Source organism: Volvox carteri (genome assembly GCF_000143455.1).
Source record: "Volvox carteri f. nagariensis unplaced genomic scaffold VOLCAscaffold_87, whole genome shotgun sequence".
In the NCBI taxonomy this organism is placed as follows: domain Eukaryota; kingdom Viridiplantae; phylum Chlorophyta; class Chlorophyceae; order Chlamydomonadales; family Volvocaceae; genus Volvox; species Volvox carteri.
The window spans coordinates 305,250-315,896 of NW_003307630.1; the positions used below are offsets into that span (position 1 = coordinate 305,250).

Below are 10,647 nucleotides of genomic sequence, written 5' to 3' on the forward strand. Positions count from 1 at the left end.
CGAAGTAAGATCAATGACGTGTGCTGAAATGTATGTAGCTAGCAGCTGTACACGCTGCACGCTGTGCTGCTGTTACTGCTGTATGTCTATCTGTTACTGCAGTTGCTGCAGTATGTATGTGAATGATACTGCTACTTCAACCATCTATACTTGCCACGTGTATTTCATATTGCTGCATGTTAGTTCGTACCATCGGCCTGCCCGCTGGCATGTGTTTCCCTTCCTTTTCTTGTAGTATCTGTCGTGCAGTACGGCACACACCATCTAATACACATGCAAGCAAAATGTGAGCATATCGAGTGGCCGTTTCCGCGCCCAGTTACCCCACTACCTGCACATTCCCTTGAGCACATTCCCTGAAAACATCAAAAATTACATGCCAGCAAATGCATGTGTGTTCACGGTTAACCTCCCCTCCTTCCCCAACAACATGCCGGTACGGCACATCTACTGTGCGTGCTTTGTCATGGTTCGTGATGGCGCATTTGCGAAGGTGTGAGCACATACATCAACCATCCCCGGCTCGCACATGGCGGCTTCCCGGTCGACACAGAGGTCAGGTGGATCTCGTCACTGCCCACAGCCTTCGTGCCGTTCGGTCAACGGGTCATTGCGTCCGCCTGGCAGTCAACCACCTTCTACCGGACCTTCTGGCTGTCAGCGGAGCAGCTACAGCAGCAGCAGGCTGCCCTTGGAGGTGTTGTGACAACGCCCGTCCTCAACCTCACCATCATTGCGGACGACCTTGCGACTGCCTTTGTGAACGGTCAAGAAGTCGGCCGTACAGCCGTGTTTCCAGAACGTTCTGTCCTGCAGGTCTCGAATCTGCGGCCTGGCCCCAACCTGGTTGTGTTGCACTGCAACAGCACGGGGGGCCCGGCTGTGGTGGCGGCCTCCCTGGCCTTTGGGGGGCCTGACGGCTCCGTGCTACTGCAGACGGATCACACTTGGAACTGGCTGTAGCGTTCAAATGGGGTTATAATGGGTTAATGATGATACAATACGATAGGAGCTCTCCTTAAAGCTCCGGCTTGACTTGGCTGGCTCACTCCAGCCTCGTTAACTTGATTTGCGCGATCGCAGTAGGCGAGGACGGGCTGGGAACGGATCCCTGTCGAGCCTAGAGGTATGAGCACTAAGGGCGGACCTTATGGAATGCTGTGTGTACACTCTCTGTCTATCCTGCTCTGATGCGCGTCTCGAGGTAGGGTAGGATCACAGTCTTGTTACACCAAAACAGTCCTATCAACCCTCCTATGATTATATTATCTTCAATAATATAATGGTCTATACGCTCACGAAGAGTTGCTTCGAGAGCCAAACGACAAATGTTTGGCCTCTTCGCACTCGCATTTATGGCGAAGCACCGACTGATCCACGCCGGGCCTTATCACACCCGGCCCTACCCTGGATGCGTAACGCTCATCCAGCTAACGACAGATGAACGACAACCTAACATCCTCAAATCACAACGGAAAGCGCCTTATACGCTACCCAAAGTCTCAAATAAATCAACACGCGGTTCGCCTTACTACCTTCGGTTGGCTTAGCCACCTGCGGATAGCGACTAACTCGGTCGTGGCACGTAATTTGTGCGCTCCAGATGTTTTGGCGTGACAGCTGTCACGCCATATGACGTGCTAACAGACATAAGAAATGCGGATGGATCACTCCCCCCCCCCAGCTCATGCGCGGATTGCGCTGGGTGAGCTGGCGGTAGACCACCCAAAAAGGCACTAAAGTAACTGAACGGCGCGCGTTGTGTCCTTAACCAGGGCGCGCTTCCACATAGCATTGCTGAACACAATCAACCAAAACTTACTTCCTACTTGCAAAACACTCAAACGGTCGTCCCGTTGCACAGCACGGAGCCAATGCAAGCGTGCCGGATCCGCCTGCGTGATATAAGTGCGCGGCACAGCAGCGATGACAGCTACCTCAGCATGCTGACATGCCACCGGCAACACCACATCCATCACTTCCTCAGAGATATCCAACCCTATGATTGGCATGGCGATTCCATCAGAAAGAGCCTTTGCAAAACTCTGCGGCTGGGCCGCGTAGAGGGTTGCCTTGTCGGGCATATACCGAACGGTGCAGGCACCCTCCCGCAACTGCTGCATTGCCTTCTCATCCCACTTCCAAGGGATAAACACTGATCCCACACAACCAACTGCGACGGCTTGCGTTAGAATGCTAACATCCTCAGCCCTCACAAGATCCTTCCTCATGATACCTTTACATCCGGCGGTCACCAATGCCTTTACTTTGCTTGGACTGTGCTCTCCCGGCATCACACGGGCCAAAGCTTGGCTGACCCCCTTGGTCGTGTGAAGCTCGAACGGGCCCGAGCACGGATGCTCCTTGGCCTCAGAGATTCCCGCCATCACTTTCTTGGCAGAGGGGCGTGTAGGGGCTACACGATTGCACAACTCGCTCACACTAACCACCTCAACGTCTCCATTGTCGTACACCACCTGAAACACGTGGGACCTTCCCCTGCGGCCAGCATACGATGCTACACCCAGCGACCGGGTGGTGCGACGCCCTCTTCCCTTAGACTCTCTCATAACAGCCACGCCCTGGAGGTCGCGCAGGTACTTGGGTGGCTCGGGAGCTGCACCCCGTGCAGGTTCGGACGACTTCCCTTCCAAAGCTTCAGCACTAACTCCTTTCGACTCACACTTTGGGCAAATCCATGCGCCCTCCGGTATCTCCTTCAAAGGCGGCTTAAGACAATAAGTGTGCCATCCAGTGCCGCACGCATCACATAACAACATCCATTCTTCACCATCAGGAAATCTGCACACCTCACAGGGATGCCCTGGAGATGGCCTAGCCAATCGCGGGTCGACCACGTGATCATCGATGGGCAAATGACAGGGCGCACAGTGACTGACGTGGGCAGTAAGCGTGCTGCCACAGCGTCCCTCTAGCACCAACACCCCGGAGGGCCTCACCTCAGTAACCCGCAGAATATCCGGCTTGGCGTGAGGATCCAAACTGGCGCGAGCGGAGGTATTCCGATAATACACGTAGTCACCCATTTCAAAACGACGCAAACGCGGCAAAACGGCTCCGCCCCTCATGCATGCATAATGAAGAGTGTCACGATGCTGCGCAATGAGTAGGTTGCCGCCCGCCACGGCCATATGTCGACGAAGCGCGGCAGCACGTTGCATAATAGACCTTGCCGCCGCCTCTGGGTCATCCAAACTCACGTCCCTTTCGAAAAGCTGCTTAATCGCCGGTGGAATGGTGGGCTCCACGGCGTGCATGACGTGGTACGGCGTAACATGCGATGCTGACTGCACGGAGCAGTTGTAGCCCAGCATGACGTACGGCAGATGCTTGTCCCACTCTTCAACTCCACCGCCAGCATGTGCAATGCGCCGGAGCGCGTTCTTGCAAGTCTGAACAGCACGCTCTGCCAGTCCGTTGGCTTGCGGGTGGTTCGCAGAGGTCTGACGATGATCTATCAACGAATCAATCAACAATTGCGCAAACTCAGCTTTCCACTCACTGCCCTGATCTGTACATACCTCAGCACAGGCCCCATAACGGCCCAAAATGTGGTGCTGGAAGGCGAACGCTGTCTGCTCAGCATGCTTGTCAGGCAGCGGAATTAGAACCACGTACTTAGAAAAATGTTCCACACAAATCATTACGTAGGTAAACCCCCTGGGGGTCTTCTTGAATGGACCACACAGGTCCAACCCCAGCGGTAGAATAAACCCGATATTGGCAGCGGGTTGAGCTCCAGCGCCCTGGCTGAAAAGCTGGTGTTGACACGATCGCAGGCTGCGCAGTGACGTACCACCGAAGCCACATCGTCGTGCATCCCCTGCCACCAGTAGCTGGTGAGAAGCAGCGCAGTAGTGCGCCGCACCCCGAAGTGCCCAGCCTGCTCGTGGGTGCGCTTGATGATGTCAGTGCGGTCACCAGGTTTAGGAACGACGCGTGGCTTGCCGTCGTTCTCGATGCGATAGAGTGTCTCTCCTTGGAAACGGTACTTGCATGCGCGCTGAGCACAACGCTTTTGCTCTGCCAGGTCGGTGCCAGGTGGACATTCGCCTGAGCGAAGAAGACAAATCGTGATTTCGTCGTCCCAAATATCCTGACGCCGGGCATCGGGACTGAGAGTCTGATCTTGAGCATGCACGGCCAGCGCCATAGAGGCCCCACCCATGTCACTAAGAGGGTGAGAGGCCACGCTCACGGCAAGCCCTTGCGAGATGTAAGCACGCTCGTGCACGACGGATCGGCACGATGCTGCGGCAAAGGCTTGCGCCTTGGCATCTTGCGCCAGGGCGCGCAGGATTGCAACAACACTGGATATAAGTGCCTGGTCAGTTGCGTTGGCCAGCACAGAGAGACGAGCATGATCTGTTAGGCCAGGAGCGGCTGACGCCCCTGCCTCATAACCCAACACGAGGTCACACTCCCCGGGATACAGGGAATCGTACTGAGCGGTGATACTGTTGTACAACGGAGTGGTGACAGTCCCCACAACATCCGAGCCACGCTGCCTCACTGAACCTGGATAAAGCGCGCGGACGGGCTTTCCAGCATGGTCACAGGGGTAGTACGGATCGCGCATCTGACGCGCGGAGATGGGTGCTGAATGCTCACTGCTAAGCACGTCTTGGAGTTGTCTGCCGCCGGGCCGGATTGCAGATTGCAGGACACAGGTGAACTCCTCGGGCGACGCGAGGTTACTCCAACACTGGTAAAGACAGTGTGAATACGAGCCAAAGCGTGCAGCATCGGTAAGGGTGGCTTTCCCAAACATCTTGTCAGCACCCTTCTCGGCTGTTTCGGACTCGGGTGTTTGGGCTGAAAGCGGTAGGGATGTGCAGCCAAGTATGCAGGCCGGTCGAGGTGAAGGAACGAGCGCCTGAAGCTCGTTTATCACGCTGAGAACCTTTGGCACTGCGTCAGCTGACTGAGCGTTCCAGAACGCGATAACCAACCATAGGCTACCTTCCTGGGCTCCTGCCAGCCTAAGCTCCGGACCTGTGACTTGCCGGACGTCCTGAGACAGTGCTATAAATGTATCGCTCCATGCTGAGAGCGGAAATAACTGGGGATAGGCAGCGCTGAGTGCTGGCAATCGCACGGCTGCCACCATCCTTGCATGCTGGTCTACGTCCGAGTACAGATACTTGTTGACCCTAATTCCATTGCGCAGACAGGCCTCAAGGCCCGCGCACATGCCGCCTAGCGGCTCATAAAGTGTGACTCCTTTCTGTGTGGCCAGTGGGAAGAACTGGGCTCCCACTGAAACCTTCAGGGTGTCACGGTCTGTAGGCACCGAGGGACTGATCCCACCGGAACGTTTTGCAGCGGACAGCCACTCAGTTGCGAGGCTTTGCAGCTGGGTCCGGGCTGCGGCTCGCTGAGCATCTTCGGCCTCGGGAGGCGGCTCAAGCGACTCAAAATACCAACCGTTCCATCCACAGAGATTCTCCTCCGGGCTGGGGCAGAAGGTGTCACTGAATGGGGCAACAGATGCTGCTGTATGGATAGTGGCGCACGCCAGCTGATGGTCAGCCCACGCTGCCCGCACGGATGCAGCAGCGAAGGCCGGGGTGAGAAGTGCGGACTCCCCGACTTCCTCATCCTCATCAAGCCGGGCGCCAGTGTTGTCAGCCTTGCTTGGCGTGGGGTTGCGGGACAGGGTGTCCGCGTTCTGATGCTTAATTCACGGCCGATGCTCGATGACAAAATTATATTCCTGCAACGCTAGTGCAAAGCGTGCATATTGTCCTGTAAGCCCCTCCGAGCTCATCAGGTACAGCAGTGGCTGATGGTCTGTAATCAGCCTAAACGGAGGGCCGCCGATCAGGTGGTGCCGAAACATCTTCACAGCCCACACAGCGGCCAGCATCTCTCCCTTGTAGCTGCTGTAGTTTGCTTCGTGCTTGTTAAGCGAGCGGCTGATACAAGCACACATGTATTCGTTTCCGTCGTCATCGACTTGCCCGAGGACGGCTCCTATGCCCTTATTGGAGAAATCCGTGTGCAGTATTAGCGGGCGGGAGTAGTCGATGCGACGCAAGATGAGTCCCTCCTTGGTGAATGCAGTCTTGATGGCTTCAAACGCCTCTTGCTGCTTGGGACCCCAGACCCACGGTTCACCTTTCTTGAGGAGCTTGTTCAGATCCGCTGCAAGCTGACTCATTTGCGGGACGTAGCAGCGGTAGTAGTTGATGAAACCCAGCTGCGTACGGAGCTCAGACACGTTGCGGGGAGGCTGAAGAGCCATGATTGCGGCGACCTTGGCCTGGTGAGGGCTGATCCCAAAGGCACTGAGGTTGTGACCCAGGTACTCAATGACGTCAGCGCCGAAAATTGATTTGTCAGGATGGGCACGGAGCCCACAGGCTGCCAACACGTCGAGTACGGCGGCCACATGCTTGACGTGCTCCTCAGGCGTCTGTGACCAAATAAGTACGTCGTCAATGAATGCTACACTGACATCGGCCAGGCCTGCCTTGCCCAGCTCATAATCCATGACGCGCTGAAAGTAGGCGCTGGCATTTTTGAGTCCATACGGCATTCGTGTGTAGGCCATGAGCTTGTTGGAGACCCAGTACGAGGTACGAGCCTGATGCTCAGGCGCTATGGGGATCTGCAAAAACCCCTGCCGCAGGTCCAACTTGGAGAAAATAGTAGCTTTGCCTACGCGCTGGAAAATCTCCTCGGGACGATGCAGCCCATATTTGTCCTGTAGTGTATGCGTGTTGACAGGGCGATAGTCCTGTGCCATGCGGTAGTCGGTCCATAAGCCAGTGTCGGGATCCTTCTTGGCGGCGACGACTGGGTTGACGGCGCAGGCTGTCGGTCCCTGGTATTCCTTGACAATGCCCGCTTTAACAAGCTCGGCTGTCTTTTCGGCGATCACCTCGCGCTCCTTGGGGCTATAGCGTCGAGGAGGCTGGACAATCGGCTTGTCGGTGTCCAGATCCAGCCTAAAGGGCCCCAAATCACCGTGATAGCCAGGCAGGTCCTCCATGCTGTAGGCGAATGCCGTACGCTTGCGGGCGCGTACGACGGCCCTGAGAGCATCATTGGTTTCATTGTTCATGCTGATGCTATTGCCCCAGATCCATCCTCCATCAGGATCCTTTTGGTAGCGCTCATAGGCTGTTGCTGCCATGTTGCCTTCAGGCGTAAAGGAGGATACACTGGCAAGTGAAGCGGCTGGGCTGTAGCTTTCCCTTCCCCAGCCGTTGTAGTCAAACCCGTTGTGGTCTCGTGCGCCTGAGCGCGTTGTAGACGTACCAACGGATTCAGGCACCCAGCTGGCTGCGCTCAGGAGCAGCCCCCCTGTGGAAAGGGCTTGTGTGGCGATTTTTACCCCTGAGGCACCGAACGACTTGCCCTGCATGGCGCCTGCGCATGCAGCGAGAGAGAGCAGGAGCGTTGCCAGCATGCTGAGCGCTGCAAGGCTTGTCCATGTGCGCTTGGTGACACTGATGCTTTTTGTGCGTAGGGCCTTAGCCCGTTTCCTCTTGCCGCTTCGCCGGGGCGGTGGCAAGGGCTCCTGGTGTGTTACGACCACGGGAGTGGCCGCAGTTGCTACGGCTCCAATCGTAGCTGCTACGGTACTGGTAGCTGCTGATGTGAAGCCAGTGACCGTGGTGATGATCGCTGATGCTGCCTGCACCAGGGCTGACCTGGGTGTGCTGGCAGACTGAGGTGCTACATGTGTTGTGATGTGCTGACCTGCATCCATTCCCAACCAGTGCTCTGACGCCTGGGTAGAGGCAGCCGTAGGGGTGCTGGCGTGATTGCAGGGACTAACACATGCGCTCTGTGCAGTTGTGATGGTTGATTGAACGAGTTGCGGGTTGTCGTTGCTAACACATCCCCCCCCAGCTCTGTTGACATATCGCTGGGAAGAGAGCTGGCCCTGGTACAGAAAGCTGTTGAACGCAGGCTAGCTGTGACCCCTCGTGCGGCGGACCGCAGAGCAGGTGTCATGGGGATGCTAATTGTGTAGTCCGGACTCTCGATGACATTGGGAAACAGGTGGAGCTGCGCTGTCGGATACTGGGTGATGGCGTCCGCGACAGGTAGCATTTGCTCGTTGCCCACCAAGAAATCGAACAGAGGCGTGTTCTCAACCACCAGTGTCTGAGTGAGGTTGAGCTTGAACTCGTGTATCGTGCCCGGAAGCATTGTCACTTGAACTCCCCTCGTGTCAATTTCCCCCAGAAGCTTGGCATCGACACTGGCGGACGTATCTAGGTGCGTGCGAGTGGGCACGAGTACCAAACCCAGCCGCTGCATGGCGCGCTGTGTTATGAGATTTACGTCTGCGCAGTGGTCACGGAGGCTCCGAAACTCGGGGTGTTCATGACCATTGAACTGTAGTGCACCTTGTGGAAAATAAAACATGAGCTGCTTTCGTGCGAAGTAGTCGGCTGCAGGACGGTTGCTGAGAAGCAGTTGCTGCAGCTCGACGCTGTTTATCTCCTGTATGCTTCTGGGCGGTGCTCCAGTTACCCCTGAAACACAGTATGGCACTCCAGAAGGCATCTCACGCAGCACTGGCTGAGAAGTGCAGCCAGCAACACTCAGCGGCCCGGGGGCCTGCATGCTGAGTGCTGCGGTTTGAACGGTGGGCTGCGATAGGGCTGGAATCTGGGCAGCTGCTGGATGCTGCTGCTGAGGGGCTGGAGCTGGCTGAGGCACCCCAGACAAGCCCTCCTTGGAAGGAGACGTATTCTCACAGGTCGCTTCATCGACCTCACTAATTGCCGCCATAACCCTTTTCAACACAGGCCCGTCTATGTTCAAACGGAGCACCAACCCACTGGGTTGGTATGCTGCTGTTGCTGTTGACCCTTGAAGTGTTGCAGCGGCAGGGCGCGGCTTTGAAGACACCTTAGGTGGTGGGTAGACATTATTGCTGATTTCCATGGGTTGGAAGGACACTGGAGTAGCTTGATGAGTGAGAGTGGCGTGCACGGATGCCGCCACCTCATTGATTGTCTCAGAGGCTGTGCCCGGAGGCTGGGTGCTGCGGTTGAAGGACGCGTTGGCATTGCGCCGGTGCGGCACGTAAACCTCATCATCATCCTCGGTGTCCTCCTCATCATGGTGCACAGCACCGACAGCCACTGCTCGGTGCTGGCGTGGTGCGGCGCCACGCTCGCGATTCTGCTGTGCCTGCTCTTTGTTAGCTTGGAACAGCACCTGGAGCGCCTTAAGAGGCGGCTCCCAGCCGGGTGGCGCCAATTGTGGGTGGAGCACCCGGCAGTTTGGCTCATCATGGCCATACCGCCCACAATACTCGCAGGGCGGACCATCGTACATGCGGGGACGCCTATTGGAAGCACCTCCATTGTTGATATTGCCTCCGCCACCTCGGTTCTGCCGCCGTTGCTGATCGGCAGCATACTTCGTGGCTGGGGCCTGCTGCTCGGATGTAGAAACCATAGCAGCACGACTCGCGCCTAATGCAGACTGTACTGCTGCGGTGATCATCGCCGCCAATTCATCAGGCTGACGGGAACCCGTAGCTGCGGCGCTCTTGCCACCTCCTGTTGTGCGACCGTTTAGAACCCGGCAATCCTTGCTGTCGTGGGAGCTGTTGGCGCCGTGGTGCTTACAATAGAACTTAGACTGGCCGGAGCCGCTGTCTTTTCTTTTGCTTGGCTGCTTGCGCAGCCGTTTCTCCCTCTCACTTGTAATAGCTTGCTTGGACCCGGAGGCGTGGTCGCTGCTGGAATGTCGTTCCCGCTCGGCCTGGGCTTGCTGCAGGTTGATCCAGATTGTTTCAGCGTCCGTTGCAATGCTGTTGAGTTGAGCATACCATCCCTCACGTGGGGTGAGCTCGTACTTGGTTCTGATGCGCTCCCTTACTGCTGGATCCAGGCCTTCAACGTAGCGCTCCGCAATAACTGCACGGGAGTATGAGTCTTGAATGTACGGTTCAAGCTCCCGTATTTGCTGCAGGTACAGCTGTGGTGAGCCGTTGTCCTGCCTAGTCCGCAAATACTCCAGAACCTTGGCTGTCTTATGCTGATGAGCAAAAGATTCGTCTAATTTTTCGAGATAATACTCGAGAAGGCTCTCACCATCCAGTGCTGGCTCGATAGCATTGTGCACTGCCGCTGACACGTTCTCTCCCTCCGCACTAGCTGCCCGGGCAGCTGCCGTGCAGCGGCGGCTGAACCATGCACGAGCATCCTTAACTAACGTATGTAGTTGCTGCTTATGCCAGATGTCGTACATAGTACCTGGTGTAGGAAAGGTGTTGATCAAGTCGAGAGCTTCATCAACGGGCACCTGTCCTTTGTTGAGCCTGAAGCGTGCGCGCAGAGTTTGCATTGCACACAGCGCCCCCCGCTTGAAGGCAGGGAACTCCTCGTGACGAAAACGGAGCATCGTGGGCCCCGACCACGAAGAGTCTGTATTCTCCATTTCGGTATCACTGTACCAAGGGCTGATGGAAGGTGAAGACTGTATGGATTCTCCTGAGGGTTTGCTTGGAAGCGGAAACTGCTGAGGTACCGAAGTTACTGCTGAGGAGGCTCGGCTGTGTAGCCGAAAAGTTGGTCCTAGCTCTAAATCAGGCGAGTGGCTGTGTTCACTCTCTGCTGCTTCGGCTGCGTCCACTTGCTCCAAATCACC

General features: G+C 56.4%; 1 protein-coding gene across 1 annotated transcript in view; it reads left to right on the forward strand.

Moving 5' to 3' along the window:
* The window catches only part of VOLCADRAFT_99428 (uncharacterized protein), a gene marked incomplete at both ends in the record, with an annotated part of 3,639 nt that extends 2,676 nt beyond the window's left edge, over positions 1 to 963 (forward strand). Inside the window, one exon of the mRNA XM_002958155.1 lies at positions 554 to 963. Coding sequence (XP_002958201.1) covers positions 554 to 963 — 410 coding nt within the window. The remainder of the gene's footprint in view (positions 1 to 553) is intronic.
* Between the last annotated feature and the right edge of the window lie 9,684 nt (positions 964 to 10,647).